This window comes from Halichoerus grypus, chromosome 7 (genome assembly GCF_964656455.1).
Source record: "Halichoerus grypus chromosome 7, mHalGry1.hap1.1, whole genome shotgun sequence".
Taxonomy (NCBI): Eukaryota; Metazoa; Chordata; class Mammalia; order Carnivora; family Phocidae; genus Halichoerus; species Halichoerus grypus.
In genome coordinates, this window is record NC_135718.1 from 40,442,073 (window position 1) to 40,462,195 (window position 20,123).

At 35.4% G+C, this 20,123-nt stretch overlaps 1 protein-coding gene across 4 annotated transcripts in view; it reads right to left on the bottom strand.

The window, feature by feature from the left end:
- The window catches only part of MAPK8 (mitogen-activated protein kinase 8), a 111,656-nt gene that overhangs the window by 22,090 nt on the left and 69,443 nt on the right, over window positions 1-20,123 (bottom strand). For all 4 annotated transcript variants that reach the window (XM_036103162.2, XM_036103164.2, XM_078077466.1 and 1 more), the window contains 4 exons: window positions 15,204-15,374; window positions 10,693-10,822; window positions 5,218-5,276; window positions 4,993-5,131 (listed from right to left, as the gene is read on the bottom strand). In XM_036103162.2, coding sequence (XP_035959055.1) covers window positions 4,993-5,131; window positions 5,218-5,276; window positions 10,693-10,822; window positions 15,204-15,325 — 450 coding nt within the window. In that variant the 5' untranslated portion in view covers window positions 15,326-15,374. The remainder of the gene's footprint in view (window positions 1-4,992; window positions 5,132-5,217; window positions 5,277-10,692; window positions 10,823-15,203; window positions 15,375-20,123) is intronic.

The window sequence follows — 20,123 nt, forward strand, 5'->3', positions numbered from 1 at the left end:
GGTTTTGTACGTCAAAATTTGAACTTTGTTCAGTAAGGGGTTAATCCCCTTTACCCATTATTTTATATATTGGTCTTCTGTAATTTAATGTTTCCTTTTTATGTTTCCTGCTATTTCATTTGTTTCCTCTTCTATCATGTAGTCTGTGATTTGTTTTACCCACCTGCTAGCCCCATTAATCTGAAAATTTTCTATTTGGAAAATTTTACTTTACTAAGATCAAATTAACTTCCATGGTGGCAGAGTACTGTCCTGGTTCACAGGGCAAAAGAAACAAACAAAAACAAAACCCAGAAGTTTAACTCATTTGCCTCACACAATATATAATGGGATGAGGAAGATAATATACTCTCCCATGTGAAGAGATTTCTCTTATGTTGCCTAAAGATGGCATTAGACATTAGACATGATAGCAGTTGCATATGCAATATACAAAGCAATTCAGTTAGAATGATAACTAAGAATAAGCCTAAATAACTCACATACATAATTGTCTTAAAATAGATAACTTGAGCACGAATCTCTGTATTCATTTTGAGTTAGGTTATTTGACACAAGGTAGCTCAAAGATATAATTCCACTGAATTAAATACTTTTCAAGAAATTCCTCTCAAATTAGATGCCATTCTTTTCAAAGAATAAGCTAGAATTAAAACTAAAATACAAAAACACATGTCCACACAAAAACTTGCACACGCACACGTACATGTCAGCATTGCTTACGATAGCCAAAAAATGGTTAACAACCCAAATGTCCCTCAAGTGATGAATGGTAAACAAAATGTGGTATACATCCATAAAATGAACTATTATTTGGCAATAAAAAGAAATGAAGTACTGATAACACGATAAATAGATGGATGAACCTTGAGAACACTATGCTAGGGAAAAGAAGCCAGACATAAAAGACCACATTATATATATAATTCCACTTATATGAAATATCCAAAATAGGTAAATATATGGAGATAGAAAGTAGGTTAGTAGTTGTGTAGGGCTGGGAGTGAAGGGAACAGGGAATAACAGGAACTGAAGGCTAATAAGTACAGGATTTCTTTAAAGGTGGTGAAAATGTTCTAAAATTAAATTGTGCTGATGGTTGTACAACCTTTGACTATAATATAATTACACACTTTATAAACTGTATGGTATGTGAATTACATGTCAATAAAGCAGTTAAAAAACAGATTACAAAAATATAAACTATTTCTGAATATATGAGAAACACAACTCCGATACTCAGTTTTATATAATTGATAATGATAGGATATTTTATATACCGCTTCATTTCAGAGCAAAACTAAGCTTATACTACTCCATATAAATCAGTGAAATGCAACTTTCCCAAAGTATAATTAAAGGCAGTGATGTCAGCAAAAATGGAAGAGTAGATTGCTCCACAGAAACACCAAAAAGCAAAGCAAAATGGATCAGAATAAACTTTTTCAAAAATCTGGAAAACAGTTAAATGTTCACAACAACCAAGTAAACACAGAATCAAGAAAAAGGCAACTTAAAAACAAAAGGAAAGATGTGTGGTGTTTTTACTAGCCCTTGTTCCACCCATCTTCCTGGCTGGGTGGGAGGGTCTTGAAGAAAGCAGCCTGCATTCTCACTGTGGGACTCTAGTCTTGGGCTAGATAGGGGGCATTTCTCAAAAACACTGTGAGGCAAATGAATAACCCATTCTGCCTGTGACAAAACATTAAAGTTGAAGAAAACAAGACATGACATACCATCAAGTGTACAACATATGCATAATGGAAGTCCCAAATAAGAGGAAAAAGGAAAAGGAGCAGAAAAAATATTTGAAAAAATAATGACTGAAAAATTCCAAATTTAATGAAAGACTAAATCTATACACCCAAGCTGCTCAGTGAACTCCAAGGATAAAAGCAAGAAGATCTACACTGAGACATATTATAATCAAACTGCTGAAAACCAAAGACAAAAAGAGAATCTTAAGAATCAAGAGAAGCAACTTATCACTTATAAGAGATCCTCAATGGTATTAACAACTGATTTCTCAAAAGAAACCATACAGGCCAAAAGGCAGTGAAAAGACACATTTAAACTGCTAAAAGAAAAAAAATTTCCAAACAAAAATTCTGTATCTAACAAACTATCCTTCAAAAGTAAAGGAGATAAGTAAGATACTTTGAGATAAATAAAAGCTATGGGGATTTGTTGTTAGTTACACCTGCCCTATAAAGAAGGCTAAAGTAGTCCCTCAGGTAGAAATAAAAGGACATTAAACAGTAAATTGAAGCTGTAAGAAGAAATAAAGAATACTGGTAAAGGTAATTACATAGGTAAATACAAACGTCAGTATTACTGTGTTTTGGGTTTCTAACTCCTATTTTTTTTCCAATATGATTTAAAAGACAAATGCATTAAACAATAATTGCATTTCTATCTTACTGGGCACACAGTGTATAAATACGTAATATGTGACAACTACAACATAATGGGGGAAGAACAGACTATATACAGGAGTAGAGTTTTTGTGAAGGTAAGGTGGTAATAATTCAAAATAAATTGTTATAAGTTGAAGACATTAATTGCAATCTTAATGGTAACCTTTAAGAAATACTCCCTCCAAAAACAGGAGAATACATATTTTTCTAAGTGCACATGGAATATTCTTCAGAACAGACCACATGTTGGGTAAGTCTCAATAAATTTTAAAAGACAGAAATCATACAATGTATCTTCTCTGACCACAATGGAATGAAGACAGAAATCAAGAGAAAAAGAAAACTGGAAAATTCACAAATTTGTGGAAATTAAACAGCATACTCTTAAACAACCAATGGGGCAAAGAACAATTCACAAGGAAAATGAGAAAATACTTTGAGATGAATGAAAATGAATATACAACACATAAAAATGTAGGGAATACAGAAAAAGCAGGCTCAGAGGGCAATTTCATAGCTGTGTTTAAGCTGCTGAGTCTGTGTTATTTTGTTATGGCAGCCCAAGCAGACTAATACAACGTAAGTAAACAGAAAGACATTCATCGGGTGTCTGTGAACTGGAATACTAAGTATAGTTAAGAAGGCAAAACAACCCAAGCAATCTACAGTCAATAAATGAAATCTTTATTAAAATTCCAATGGCCTTTCTGCAGAAATGGAAAAGCTGACATTCAAATCCATATGGAGTCACAAGGGGCCTTGAACAGTCAAAACAATATTTAAAAAGAATAAAGTTGGAAGGCTCACACTTTCTCATTTTCCCAAAACTTACTAGAAGACTACAGTATCAATTTATCTATTTTTTTTCTTTGGTTGATTGTGCTTTTTGGTACCATTTGTAAGAATTCATTGTCAAATCATTAAGGTTTACCCTTACGTTTTCTTTCAAGAGTTTTATAGCTTTAGCTCTTATGTTTAGGTCACTGACCCATTATGAGTTAATTTTTGTGTACGACGTGAGGTAAGGATCCAAATTCATTCTTTTGCTTGTGGAAATCCAGTTGTCCCAGCCCCACTTCTTCTTTTTTTTTTTTTTAAGATTTTATTTATTTATTTGATAGAGAGAGACACAGCGAGAGAGGGAACACAAGCAGGGGGAGAGGGAGAGGGAGAAGCAGGCTTCCCGCCGAAGCAGGGAGCCCGATGCGGGGCTCGATCCCAGGACCCTGGGATCATGACCTGAGCCGAAGGCAGACGCTTAACGACTGAGCCACCCAGGCACCCCCCCAGCCCCACTTCTTAAAGAGACTTATCTTTTCCCAGTTGAATGGTCTTTCACACCCTTGTTGAAAATCAGTTAGCCATAGATATGTGATTTTATTTCTGGACTTAGTTCTATTCCATTGGTCTATGTCTTTGACCTTACAGCAGTTCCACATAATTCTGATACTTGAATTTCATGAAAATTAAAACTTTTATGCATCAAAGGATATCAAGAAAGTGAAAAGACAATATACAAAATGAGAGAAAATATTTACAAATCACATATCTGATAAGGGTCTAGTATCTTTTATATATATTTATATATAATATATAAAGAACTTCTATAACTCAACTTATATATATATATAAAATATATAAAGAACTTACATATATATAATATAGAAAGAATTTCCATAAATCAACAATGAAAAGACAAACAAGCCAATTTTAAAAAATGGGCCAAGGGCTTGAACAGACACTTCTCCCAAGAAGATACACAAATGACCAACAAGCATATGAAAACATTCAACATCTTTAGTTATTAGGGAAATGCAAATCACAAGGAGATACCACTCTGTACTCACTAGGATGGTTAGAATACAAGTCAATAAGTACTGGCAAAGATTTGGAGAAATCAGAACCTTCACACATTGCTACAGGGAATGTAAAATGGAATAGCCACTGTTGAGAACAGTTTGGTAGTTGTTCTAAAAGCTAAATATACAATTACCATAGGACCCAATCCTAGGAAGATACCCAAAAGAATTGAAAATAGGAACTCAGACAAATACTTGTACACATGAATGTTCATAGCAGCACTATCCGCAAAAGCTAAAAGGTAGAAATAACACAAATGTCTATCAGTGGATGAATGGATAAACAAAATGTGGTACATCCATATACTGTATTATTATTCAGTCATAAAAAGGAATGAACTATTGATAACATGCTACAACATGAACGAGACTGACAACATTATGCTAAGTTAAAGAAACTAAACACAAAAGGTTACATATGATTCCATTTATATGAAATATTCAGAAGACATAAATCCATAGACAACAGAAAGCAGACTGGTATGAGGCCAGGGGCTAGGGAGAGAGAGAGAGATGGGAACTGACTGCTTAATGGGTATGAGGATTTTGGGGGCAATGAAAATACTTCAAAATTTTCTATCAGTGGTGGATGAACAATGTTGTGAATGTACTAAATGTCAATGAATTGAACCCTTTAAAAGATGGTTAATTTTATGTTAGTTGAATTTCACCTCAGTAATTAAAAAAGGAATATGATGATAGTTTTCTCTACTAACCCGATGAATAATTCCAGCAGAGTGAAGGTGCTTGATTCCACACAGCATCTGATAGAGAAGGTAGGACATTCTTTCATGATCTAGTTCCATCTGAATCACTTGGCAAAGATTTGCGTCCATGAGCTCCATGACTATGTAACTTCATGGGTGAAAAAAGACCACAGCTAAAGTGTACAGCAACATAAGAATAATGTACGAACATAAAATTTTAATTGTCAAACTTACACATCTTGAAATTCTTCTAGGGATTTCTGTGGTGTGAAAACATTCAAAAGGCCAATTATCTGTGGCAAAAGCAAAGAGACAGAAAAATTAGACACCACTGCTACTAATAATACTTTCATTTAGGAACTACAAATACATGGGTTAAAAAAAAATCCACTGTCAGTGTAAGAATTTTAAAATCTTATGTTCTAAGCCCAAGTAATTTCTCTTACTTTACATACTAAAACTTTATGGCCAGGGATTGGGGGTAGGGAGGGAACCAAAGCACACAGGATCTTTAGGGAGGTGAAAATACTCTGTATGATACTATAATAGTAGATATTATGTCATTACACATTTGTCCAAACCCAAAGAATGTACAACACCAAGAGTGAACCCTAATGTAAACTATGGACTTTGAGTAAAAATGATGCATCAAGTGATTATAATGAATGTACCAGTCTGGTGGGGGATACAGATAATGAGGGAGGCTATGCATGTGTGGGGGCAGGGGGTATATGGGAGATTTTTGCTGTGAACCTAAAAACGCTCTTAAAAAAAAAAAAAAGCCTTAAAAAAAACTGTATCAACAGAAGAGCTCCACATATCCATTCCATTTATGAATACTCAATTATCAAGGACTTATATTATACAATCCTCTATGTAATTTGTAGGCAAATTTTAAACAGCTTCTACTAGCTCTTACCTAACTTAATACCTGTATATAATCTCAGCCCGCCCTGCAATGCCCTCAGTTTTTCATAATAATGAACTTGCCCAGTTTTCTGCATTCTCAGTCTATTCACTGGTTCATCCACAGGCATGCCCTCTTTCCTACCATTCTGTCTTTAATCCTTTTCTCTACCTGTACCCTTTCCCTGGGCAATATATGGTTTTTTGGTTTTTGTTTTTTTGTCTAAACATTTCTATGTGGACATTAAAAGTCCTTGCTTAGTTTGTAAGTCTCAAATATATATTGCCTATATATTGCCACTTCACATGAAAATCTCACAAACATAAAATTGAACTCATTATCATTCCTACCCAAACCCTTTACTTTTCCAGAGTGCCTTCTCTTTTACAAGAGAAGGCTCACAGTGATTTTTGACTTTTTCAGTATTTGCACCAAAATAAATACTGCAAATAAATATTTGCACCATAAAAAATACTATCCCATTCTACTGTCAGCTGACCTTCAACCTCTTCTTCCCATTCCGTGCTACTATATAGATAGAGGATTCTAACATCTCATCTAGACTGTTCATGCTATAATTACTTCTAACATTAAGGTTCCCTAAACAATGATTTCCATTTTATTGCCTATAATATGGTAAAAGAAAGACGTGATCATATTACTGACCTCTTCAAAAACTTAATGCCAGAAAAAAAAATTCCAAAACTCCCTTGCAATACATTCAAAGCCTTCCTTCCATGACAGAACATCAACCCAGTTCATCGCCTGCTAAGCTCTCTGTTAAACTTGATACTTCAGCCATCCTAAATAAGTTTAAACATGTTATCTTTAAAAAATTTCAATGCGTTTAAACATACTCTTCCCTGTACTTGTCATATTTACCTACTGAATTCAGTTACCTTCAAAACTGATGTCTTTTGTAGAGTCTGACAACCTCTAGTCCTTGACAGGTTGCTGAATATTTTCTTTACTTAGCCCCCACAATATCTTACATGTTATTATGGCACTTAACACAGTGTCGTATAGTTTCATTTTCACAACAGCCTCATCCCAATCACACCAGGATCCTTGTTAGAAAGAAATATTCACTTTTTCAGCCCTAGTACCATAGGGAGATACCTGACACACATCTTTAAAACGTTTGTTGACAATTACGGATGGGAAAGTTTTTCTAGACCAACTTCATGAGGGCAGAATCTATGTCATTCATCTAAGCATAAAGCTTTGCTTATAGAAAGCATTCAAAATATTTGTTCAGTGAATAAACTCAGAGAAATAATTTCCAGATCAGAAGAGGTCAAACAAATTTGTTTAAGATAGGGAGGGTGATAATAAGAATGCATCTAGCTGCTCTAAATGAATTAATTCCTGACTTCTAAATAGATGAACTGCACATCTAGAGACTCGGAGAAATAGTAAAACTGTTCATATCTGAGAAATCCTAGAGTAGAAGAGAAGTGTTAAAGATGAAAAGCATATAAAGACAAAAGATTAGTGGTTGCTTAGAGCCAAAGGTTGTGGGAGATAGGAAAATGAGAGCTAAACAATATGGAGAATCTTTCTGAGGTGAAGAACATGTTCTAGAACTATGGAAAGTCAAATACATCTGTGAATATACTAAAAACCACTGAATTACACGCATTAAATGAATAAACTGTACGGCATGTGAACTGTATCTCAAAGAAGCAGTTATAAAATAAAAAATTAAGACAGACAGCTGTCTTACTTTCCAAAAAGGAAAATAAAGGAAATTATACTACTCATAGACTGGACGGTCAAACAAAAGTCAAGGACTGATTAAGTGGGTGATATATAAGTACTCTGAAAGAAGTAACACTTACTAGGAGCAGGTAAAAATTCACTGAGAAACTGTACTTCCTTCTGTGAATAAACGACAACAAAGAATAGCAGCAGTAGATCAGAAACGTGACCAGATAAGTATATGAAGATTTCAAAAAGGCATTTTTGAAAATGTCTCCAGTCATATATCCATGTGAGTAAGATGAAGAATTCAGGAGAGATGGGTAATTTTTATAGTTACACATGTCATTTTGTGGTATGCCAAGGGTCACTAATGAACTAATCCAGCTATTATGAAGGCATCCTGAGCAAAACTGGAATATGAAACTAGCAAGTGAAAAGTCAGAACAAAGAAAAAGCAATCCCCAACAGTCTGGGAAGAGTAACCAGATTTCATATGTGAAATTCTAGGGAGAAATAGGAAGTACTATACTTAACCTCCAAAACCAAAAGATAGTAAGTAAAAGATGGGGGGGCACCTGGCTCGCTCAGTCTGTACAGCATGCGACTCTTGATTTTGGGGTTATAAATAAAATCTTTAAAAAACAAAAAACAAAAAAGAAAGTAAAAGATGGGAAAGATGTGATCTATTAGCAGGCCTGTGACAAAGAATAACTTGCTAAGACAATGTGAATCAAATGGTGACCTGATTTCTAAACAGGATTATAATGTCCATGGTTAAGAGGAGATGATATGCCTCATCAGTTCTCTTGGAGAATTCAATCAGACATGAAGTACTGTGTGCTAGGTGACATACCAAAGTACGTTCAGACATAAGTGACCAAGTTGAAAAACAAACTCAAAAGCATCTACGAAAATAGTAGGAAATACAAAACAGTATGAATGTACCTAGTACCACTGAAGTGTATGCTTAAAATGGCTAAGATAGTGAGTTTTATGTTATGTGTATTTTACCACACACACACACAAAAAAAAGAGGTGAGAAAAAATAGAGATTTTTAGACCAACGAAGAGATGATCTGTGTGGAACATGAAACTGCTGAAAAGGCAAGATATTACAAAAACATCCATCCATTAGGAGTATAAAAATTCCATTATCATTCCTGGTTTCCCTATACAGTTGACCCTTTGAACAACATGGGTTCAAACTGTGTGGGTTCATGTATACATGGACTTTTTTTGATAAATACAGTACAGTACTGTGTAAGAATTTTCCTTATGATTTTAGTAACATTTTTTCTCTAGCTTACTTTAAGAATACAACACATATAGTATACAAAATGTGTCTTAATCGACTATTGATGTTATCGGTAAGGCTTCCAGTCAACAGTAGGCTATCAGTCGTTAAGTTTGGGGTTGTCAAAGTTATATGCAGATTTCAACTGCACAGGGGATTGACATCCCTCCCACATTATTCAAGGGTCAACTGTATTTAGTTTTACATTCAGTCTCTGAACAAATATGTTTTGAGCATCTACTCTATGTCAGCACTCTTGTAGGTGCCAAGGGTACTGCCTGCATGGACCTTGCCATCCCCATCCGAGGGTTAACTATGTGAAACAGGCTTTCCATGCCCTCCATCTAGTCGATGGAACCATCTTTTTTTGCAGTCACCCAGGCACAGGAAGTAGGAGTCATTGGCCATGTCCCCAATGCAAAACAAAGGCAGTATCACCACCATCATCGCCATGAAACAGACTATAAGGGGGCATGAACAGCTAAATCCGAGGGTAGGAGGCTACCAACAAAACCCTGACAAGCAACATGGCTGGCTCCCATCCAGAACAAGAATGGCTGACACAACTTGTTCCCTGTCCCTGACTTTAATCTATACCTCTTTTTATATGCTGTTCTTTCTCTCTGGGAGGCCCTTTTCCTTCAACAATCCAATTTTTACCCCATTTTTAAGAATTAGTCTAGGGCCACCTTTCCCCAAAGCTTTCCCATTTCATGAAAGCTCACGCAATCTTCTCTCCTAAAAGCTCAGCACTTATTTTCCATCTACCACAATTTGACAATCAAACTTCCACTGCTTTATATCATATTTGATATTTCACTATGTATTTGTCTTCAAAATAACCCTATACGTTACCCCAAATAAGGAGCCTCATCCTTAACTTCCATGAATTTTTCCCCTCAGTGACTAATCTACTAACTCCAGTACACAGAGGGCTTGCATAGTTAGCTCTCAAAATGTGGTAAACTGTTTATCTGCAATCAGAAAGCACTGAGCTTATTTTATTTTATAAACTCCTTTGTACAAATACCACAAGACATCTCTGGTCAGATGCTTTTGGTTTAGTACTTCATAAAACTGTCCCTTACACAATTCACTCCTAGTTTATTTCCTCTCAGCTGAAATTACTCCATTAAAATAATCATAAAAGTATGCTTAAGTTTAAAAAAGTGTAACTATTTCTTCTCAAAATGAGTGAAAGTTGTATGTTTAAGTCATTATAATCATTAGGAAAAAGAATTAGGGATATTTTCCTAATTTCATTTAAATATTTTTTGAAGTTTCTGCTAAACTGCTTTATAAAATCACAGACTATCTTCAACCTAAAGTGACCAGTGAGTATCAGCATCACTTTAAAAAGTGGGAGTAGGGTAGGGAGAAATGATTTGAATTTTGTATCTAATATTAGTAAATAAAATTCCAGTGTCAAAGTAAAATGGGAACAATCTGATCTCTGTGCTAAGGCTACAGTCTTCTGAAATGTCAGCCTGAGAGAAAACAAAAAGTAGAAGATGAGATCAAGCCTATAATAAAGTTCTTCTAAAACACCTACTTCTTTTAAAACTCCTTTTGCAAATTAAATGTCAGAAAATTACACAATCTAAATTTCAGAAGCTGTTTTCTTTTGATATAATTTAATAAAGTTGAGAAAAAACTTATACTGTAGATATATACCCCTTTTAAATAATGCTTCAATCCAGAAGAATTTAAAGCACCTAATATACTTTTAAAGTTTTTGTTATGTATTCATGAACAAATCTTGATTTCATCTATACTTAAGACATTTTCTAAAATGTTCACTTACATTTTTGTGATTAACACATTTCATAAGAACTAGCTCTCTGTAAGCCCGTTTAGCATGAGTCTGATTCTGAAATGGCCGGCTTAGCTTCTTGATTGCAACATTTCTTTCAAGAATGGCATCATAAGCTGCACTGTAACAAGAAATTCAAAAACAACAAAAAAACTTTAAAATCTGCAAAACTGAATTTATGAAACATTCATACAGACTCCTTTCTCCAAAGATAAAATGCAACTGTATCAATTTCCAATCTTTGATATTCAATATGTTTCTTCTATACCTATTACAGCATATTCCAACAGTGTATAGCATTGTTCTGTTTCTTAAAATGTTAATATATTCAATGGACTGTGAAGACAGACACAGTGATTGTTCGTTGGGTGTCCTCCAAGATCCACCTAGCATACAATGGGCACTCAATGTACAAATATTTAATGAGTATTCAGGTCCAATAGATAACTTTAAGAGTAATGAATCCTTCACCCTGCACCTACACCAAGGAAAGTCACGATTAAAGAATACATGTGGTCACGATTAAAGAATACATGTGGTCGGGCGCCTGGGTCGCTCGGCTGTTGGGCTTCTGCCTTCGACTCAGGTCATGATCCCAGGGTCCTGGGATCGAGCCCCACATCGGGCTCCCTGCTCATTGGGAAGCCTGCTTCTCCCTCTCCCACTCCCCCTGCTTGTGTTCCTGCTCCCGCTGTCTCTCTCTCTCTGTGAAATAAATCAATGAAATCTTCAAAAAAAAAAAAAAAAGAATACATGTGGTCATAAATTCTACCCAAATACTTCCTGAAGAATTCTACATAAGTAGATCACTTCCATTTCCTTGGACACAACAAAATGAATGCAGAAAGAGAAAAGAACACATATATAAAGGTATATTAAAGGTTATTTTACAATACAGGAAGTACTTAAAATTTGGGAGGAAGAATTAAAAACTCAAGTTTACAGATATAAATGCTAGATCTCAGGACATTAGAAGCTGCTTCGTAACTGTTAAAGAAACGCCTGTAATTCTGCGACATATAACATCATCCTCATTACTCTTCATATTTTCTACCATATGACACGGACTAAACAGCATGTTTTGCAAATGACAGATCAGAGAAAGTAAAGCACAAATAAGGAAAAGCATCTTAAAATTATAGAATATTATGATTGAAAGAGACTTTAAAAATCATTTGAATTCACCACTGCCAGGAGGTTAATTTGCCCAAGTTAGTCAGAGAGTTAAAAGCAAAGCTGAGACCAAAAGACTAAGACATGAGGTTATCGCTTTTCATACTGGACTACCTAACATACTGTAAGACTTCTATTTATGTGATATTTGGAAAGTTAGCACATTGCTGAATGAAATTATTTTCTCATCTAACTGAAAACTTGAGTTTGTTCTCTAGCTATCTTACTATCTCAAATGTAGTGAAGAAATGTATTAAGACATTGGTACTCTGGCATAAATGGACACATCTATATGTTATATGCCATAACCATTTTGTATATACACATATATACATACACATAGCAAAACAGACATAAATATTATAACCTTGAGTTAGAAAATGCCATATTTACAGATATGTTCTCCCCAATTTAAAAACAAACAAACATTAGGGGTCATAAAAAAATAGAAGTTTTGACTGTTTCAGATCAAGTATGCTTTATTTTTAAGCATTAAATTCATTCCTATTAATTTTTTATCTGTTACATCAAAGTAATATTTCAAACTCTAAAGTATCTGAGTAGGTTACACTACTTTGTATCCAAGGAAGTTAGATATCTAATGTTGATACTTAAATGTGCACAAATTAGAGACCCCAATCCAGACCGGTATGAATCTTACTATCACTGGGCCCAAAATGATGTCTTTAAAAAAAATTTAAGTTCTTCAGTTGATTCTGATGATAATATAGAGTTTAAAAAAAAAATTATTTTTTGAAGATTTATTTACTTATTTTAGAGAGAGAGTGAGAAAGAGAGAGAGAGAGAGAGAGAGAAAGCACACGGGGGGAGGGGGCAGAGGGAGAGAGAAACTTAAGCCGACTCCACACTGAGTGCAGAGCCCCATCTCACAACCGGGAGATCATGACCTGATCTGAAACAAAGAGTCAGATGCTTAACCAACTGTGCCACCCAAATGCCCCCAGAAAACACATTTTTATTTTTATTGTTTAAAAAAATTAATTTATTTGAGAGAGAGAGAGAGAGAGAGAGAGCACATGTGTGTGCATGAGCATGGGGGGGGGTAGAAGGAGAGGGAGAAGCAGACTCCCCGCTGAGCAGGGAGCCCAACACAGGGCTTGATCCTAGGACCCTGAGATCACAATCTGAGCTGAAGGCAGATGCTTAACCAACTGAGCCACCCAGGCACCCCACAAAAAACATTTTTAAACACTATTAAGAAGTTTATAAATACTATATTCCTTACAACCACCATGTAAATTAGGTGAGAACACTGGCTTAGAAGTGTTAACTTGCCATGAGTCACAAATACATCATAAAGCTAGAATCTGAACCATGAGCTGGCTTTCAGAATCCTTCCTGTATTGACTGTAGCACATTATTTTCTTTAAATTTAATTTGTGGTTTATTAAATATGGTTGGTTAAGATGACAACCAGCCAGCCAATAATGCTTTATAAAATTGCCCAAATTCTATAATTTTTGGTATTATAAATTACTTCAAGAGTACAGAAAAAGAATAAATGCTACTGTTCCCATTAGAGAAATGTTATTTTAGTATTTTACCATAATTGCAATTTTTTTTTTTTTTAAAGTAGGCTCCACACCCAGCACGGAGCCCAACACGGGACTCAAACTCAGGACCCTGAGATCAAGACCTGGGCTGAGATCAAGAGTTGGACGCTTAACTGACTGAGCCACCCAGGTGCCCCAAGGGTTGAATTTTTTAAAAAGTAATATATTATCACAGGTAAAGTCCCCTCCCTTGTCTCTATTTTCAGAGGTAAGCATTATTCTGAGTTTGGTGTTTATTAATGGCTTTTATACTTTCCTACATATGGATGCATCCATAAATATATGGTCCTATTTTGCATATTTTAAACTATATATAAAGGGTACAATAATGCATATATATTCTGCATCTTCCTTTTAAACTGTACATTTCTGAGACTGTCTTTGTTGAAACATACCTCCAGTTCATTTTAAATGTTGTATAGTATTTCACTATATGAATATATCACAATTTTTTATTCTCATGGATAGACTTGCTGCTGTTACCAATTTTTGCTATTATAAATGGTGTTGCAAAGAACAGCCCTATGCATGTCTCTTTATGTACATGTGCAAGAGTTTTTCTAGAACCTGGGAGATCTGCAGGGTCATGACACTTATTATTTTTTTTAATATATTCTGAAATAAATCTGGTTTAAGGAGAGGTAATATATAATTATGCCAGAGTGAGGCTTAGAATTCCCCCAAACATTAGCTTATTATGCTAACTCAGTTATCTAAAATCATTAGCAGAACTGTCCTAAAAAGTGTTCTACCCTTCATTTTATAAAGAATTATGTTGGGGCACCTGGGTGGCTCAGTCAGTTGAATGTCCAGCTCTTGGTTTCAGCTCAGGTCACGATCTCAGGGTCATGAAATCAGGCTGCATTGGGCTCTGTGCTCAGTGGGAAGTCTGCTTGAGATTCTATCCCTCTGCCCCTCCCCCTGTGTGTGCACTCTCTCTAAAACAAATAAATCTAAAAAAAAAAAAAAAAAAAAAAAAAAGGAATTACGTTGATCTATAAAGCCTAGGCCTTTAATAGAAATTAGCCAGTAAATCAATTCTAAAGATACATATGAGTTCTGAAACACATTCAATGAGATGATATTAACTCACTTCATTCCCCAATGCAAAGTAAGATTTCTGAAATTTCAGTTTCATTATAGTGTGAAAGTGATGATTAAGTCAATTTTCTTATTAAACAACTAGCTATGGGAACAGATGTATACATGGAATTAACAAGCATGCCACTTATTCTTTCCTGATAATATTTGTCTTTACATGGCTTGTGACAAAGTATTTAATCATACTTTATATTTAAAGATGGCAGTGCTGTTCCCTCTCTATGTCAAATGAAAAAAAAAAAAATCTTTAAAAAAAAAGGGGCGCCTGGGTGGCTCAGACGGTTAAGCATCTGCCTTCAGCTCAGGTCATGATCCCAGCATCCTGGGACAGAGCTCCGCATTGGGCTCCCTGCTCAGCAGGAAGCCTGCTTCTCCCTCTCCTACTCCCCATGCTTGTGTTCCGTCTCTCTATATCAAATAAATAAAATTTAAAAAAAAAAAAATCTTCTAAAAAGATGGCAGTGATTTATAAAGTTGTGTTTAATGAATAATAAAGGCAATCAACCTGCGAACAAAACAGTCTGCCATGTTATAGCTTTAATTTAAACTTTATAGTTTGAATTATTTGAGGCAAGTTAAATATTTACCAAGGTATATATAAGAAAAAATGGCAGTTAATGATTCTTTGCCTAATTTTTGGAAGTAAAAACTTACCATACTATTCCTTGAGCTCCTGAGCCTATAGGTTTTAAATTCTGATACCGTTTCAAGACTGTAAACGTAGAATCTCCAATCTCTACACTATAAAAATTGCTGTCACGCTTGCTTCTGCTCATGATGGCAAACAATTAATTTAATGGCTTCATCCAAATATTCACCAAGAAGCTGCAAAATGGAACAAAATGTGATGTTAACAAAATGAATTTATTTAATCTTAAAATTCAAGTCCTCACTTTGTTCACTGATAGTAGTACAGATTGCTATACCATGTTAAAAGAGCTGCTTCACTAAAACACAATTAGAAAGAAAAAAATACCACAGAGTTTGGTTAGCATCTGCTATACTTAAGGAGATGATTGATCGTTAAAAACAAAACAAAACTTTTACAAGGGTTAACAGTTTCTCCACTACAAGTCACTAGTATTAAAATGCACACATGTCTTAACTTACTGGAAAACTATAAAAACAAACAAAAAAAGCAAATAATTAAACGAAACATGTTTTTAAGGTCACTTTCATAGCTTAAAATTTAAAACCAGTCCTTTTTATTTTTTTTTTAAATTTTATTATGTTATGTTAGTCACCATACAATACATCATTAGTTTTTGATGTAGTGATCCACGATCCATTGTTTTCGTATAACACCCAGTGCTCCATGCAGTACGTGCCCTCCTTAATACCCATCACCAGGCTAACCAATCCCCCCTCCCCCCTCCCCTCTAAAACCCTGTTTGTTTCTCAGGTCCATAGTCTCTCATGGTTCATCTCTCCCTCCAATTCCCCCCGCCCATTTTTCCCTTCCTTCTCCTAATGTCCTCCACGTTATTCCTTATGTTCCACAAATAAGTGAAACCATATGATAATTGACTTTCTCTGCTTGACTTATTTCACTTAGCATAATCTCCTCCGGTCCCATCCATGTTGATTATGTATTTCTTATAAAATATGGAAACCTTAATTTTTGTGAGAAATTGATAAACTTTCATTCAAAAATAATTCACAATCTCATTTAGTGTGACATGGAAGAAACGGCCAAGTGGGAGGCTAGTGAGCTGGTCAGCATGTATGATCCCTACCTAACAAACACAGAGCAGCATAGTGCTGCCACGATAACAGAGCCCCTGATCCCCAACAGCAACAACTAGGTGTAATGCAGATGTTGAGGTTATAATGGTTGAAAGGATGAGAAGCAGGGTACTAAATATAAGATAAAATAAGAAGATATAAAATAAAGTTAAAAATAAGAAAATATAAGAGAAAATATATAGAGAAAAACATTTAGTATATTAGGATGTGAAATAAAACAATACTGTTCTGAATTGTGTGGGGCCTCAAAAGCATGACCTAAGTTCTGACCACAGCTCTTTACCACATGCCCGATTACAAATCAAGGAAGTCTTTTTCCACCTATTTGAGTTGTATTTATTTACAAACCCATTACCCATTCTTACTAGATGAAAGTGGTCTATTCCTAAAATGCACATAAGACAGCACCAAACTACTCTCCATATCCCACAATAAACCAAGAAACCAGTTAGGTCTAAAGAATTAGTGTGTTGTGTGTGTACGGTTTTAAGACAACGCTAACAAAAACAAAAATAAAAACAAAATCCTGAAAGACTTACAATGCAAAGAAATCAATTTAACAAATATTAAGTGCCTAACCTGTGCCAGGCACTATGTTGGGCCCTAGGGCCAGACTATGTAGAAGCTCATGAACTGGATTCTAACACAGTTGAATTCTTAGAGTAGGATGGAAGGCACTGGGAAGTGGAGAGCAAGAGTACCTTGACCAGCATCCTGGCTGCTACTTGGGAGATTATACTGCAAGAGGAGGGGAACAAAAGTTGGAAGAGGAGAACTAGTAAGCTATTGCACTAATCCAGATATTGTACTAATCCAGATGAGATGAAATTAAAATTAATGAGGATTCTTAGATGTGATGAAACTAAACAAAAATTCCAAACAGTGTAAGCTTTAAAAAAGAAGGTAAGTAAATTGAAAGCAATTTGAGAAGTCAGATAAATGATTTGGATACACTAAAGAGGGGCCAGAGAAATATTTCCAAAATCAATAACTAAACTAGTTATGTAATACTCCAGAGAGAAATGTCTGAAATGACAAATGTCATTAATTCTGCCTAAGAAGACAGACCAGAAGTTAAAGAATAAAGTTTGGTAATGATTTAAACATTCAGATATGCTCATGGGATGATCAAATACAGGTATTGAGTACCCAGACCAATTTCCTAAAGTAACCCGAATTCCCTCTTGTCTACCAGAGTAGGGAAATAAGGAGAAAGAAAGAGAAGTGAAAAGAGGAAGAGAGGGAAGTGTTGGGTGTCAGGTCCCTCATCAAATACTCTACACACTGATCCTGGAAACCTGGTCTGCCTAGGGCCTGGAGACAATAGTAATGGTCTCTGGTAATGTGCACATATGGTCAGAGGCAGAGCACAGAGCCTCCATAATAGCAAGGAAAGGCTTCTTTCTATTCCCAGAACAGAATGGCCCGGGAGCAGGAGTGCCCATGGTACATACACAGAAGTCTAGACTAAGCTGTGGCAGCAGCTGAGCGATGATAGTTAACATAACTCCCCAGGAACAGGCACAGCAAAGTACCCAAGGTTAAGTAGGTAGGCCCAGTCAGTTGTACCCTCCACAAAAGCCACAGCTGCCACTCCCACAAACAAGAAATAAAAAACTCTACTCATTGGGTGCCTGGGTGGCTCAGTTGGTTAGGCGACTGCCTTCGGCTCAGGTCATGATCCTGGAGTCCCTGGATCGAGTCCCGCATCGGGCTCCCTGCTCAGCAGGGAGTCTGCTTCTCCCTCTGACCCTCCCCCCTCTCATGTACTTGCTCTCTCTCATTCTCTCTCTCTCAAATAAATAAATAAAATCTTAAAAAAAAAAAAAAAACAAAAAAACTCTACTCATTTATGCTCTCAGTTGCAAAATATTTACTGGCATACCTGAGTCAAACTCTGTGCTGGATACAATAAACACAACAGTAATCAGCATCTATCTGCCCCTTAATGGAGCTTGCAGTTAAGACAGATGAAGAGACCTTATTATGTTGCTTAGTATCTGCCTGTGTATCAATATGGCTGTGATAAGAGTGTGAAGGGAAAGGGCAGGATGCTAGTAGAAGCAAGACTATGCTAGTCTGGGCTCAAGAAAAAATTCCCTTGATGCTGTGATGTTTGAGCAAGATCTGAACACTGAATATGAATTAATCAGGCACAGAGAGAAGGGAGCTTTCTAGGCAGAACAAACAGCACATGCAAGGCAAATTCGCCAACTTTAACTGTCCAATTTCATGAGTTTGATGAATGTATACAATCCTATAACCACAACCCAAACCATGATATAGATTATTTCCATCACCACAAAAATGTTCCCTGTGGGTCAATCCCTGCCCTCTATTTCCCACCCACCCCTGGCAATCAATGAACTGCTTAGTTGTGTCTTTCCTAGATCTTCATATAAATGAAATCACACAGCATTACATAATTTGTGTATCTGGCTCTTTCACTTGCCCTAATTTTTTTTTTTTTTTTAAGATTTTATTTTTTTAAGGTATCTCTACACCCAATGTGGAGCTCAAACTCACAACCCCAAGATCAGGAGTCTCATGCTCCACCGAATGAGCCAGCCAGGTACCCCTGCCCTAATGCATTTACTATTCATCTGTGCTGCATCCCTTTTTACTATTGTGTGGATATAACATTTGGACATTTAGATTGTTGTCAGTCTGGAGGTTATTATAAACAATGCTAGTATAAACATTCACACTTTTTTCTGCCATTCATCTTGGGTAATATTTAGGAGTGGGATTCTAAGTCCTAGGTTTAACTTTTATAAGAAACTGCCAAACTGTTTTCCAAAGTGGCCATACCATTTTTCATTCCCAACAGCAAAGTAAGAGAGTTCTAAATGCTCCACATTCTTGTGATTGCCATTTAACTTTATGTATACTAGTGGGTTTCACTGTAGTTTACATTTATGTTTCCTAATAATTAATGATGTTGAGCATTTTTTTCACAGGCTTATATGCTACATCTTTTTTTGATGAAGTAGCTAACACTTTTGCCCATTTAAAAATATGACTGCTTTAGTACTAATTTATATATTCTGGATATACATCGTTTATCAGACGTTGTGCAAGTATTTTTTCCCAGTCTGTGGCTTGCCTTTCCATTTCCGTTTTAAATGTCTTTTTTTTTTTTTTAACGTTTTAACTTTGAAATAATTTTAGAACCACACAGAAGTTACAAAAATAGTACAAAGATCCTGGCTATCCTTCACCCAGCTTTATGCAAATGGGAGCATCTGACATAACCACAGCACAATTATCAAAATGAGAACGTTGACACTGGTACATACTATTAACGAAAAGGAAACTTGACACTGGTACAATACTGTTAAACAAACTACAGACTTTATTTCAGATTTTACTAGTTTTTACATGTACTTTGTTTGCAAATTTATCACATACATCTATTAGTGTAATCACAATCAGAATACAGAAGTGTTTCATCTCACCAAAGAAAATCCTTCGTGCTATCCCTTTATATAATTACACCTTCTTGCGAACCCTACCCCTGGCAACTATGATGTTTCCACCACTATAATTTTTTTCATTTAAATAATGTTATGTAAATGAAATAACATAATATGTAATCCTTTATAGTTTCCAATATGCAGGCCTTGCAAAATTTTGTTCAACTTTTCCTTAGGTATTAATATTCTAGGTGCTACTGTAAATGTTTTAATGTTAATTTATTTTTAAATTTTCAATTGTTCATTGCTAGTACATGGAAATACAATTAAGTTTTTTGTATAATAACTTTGTACTAAGCTCATTTATTTGTCTTAGTAGCCTTTTTTGTGGATTCTTTTGAGATTTTCCACA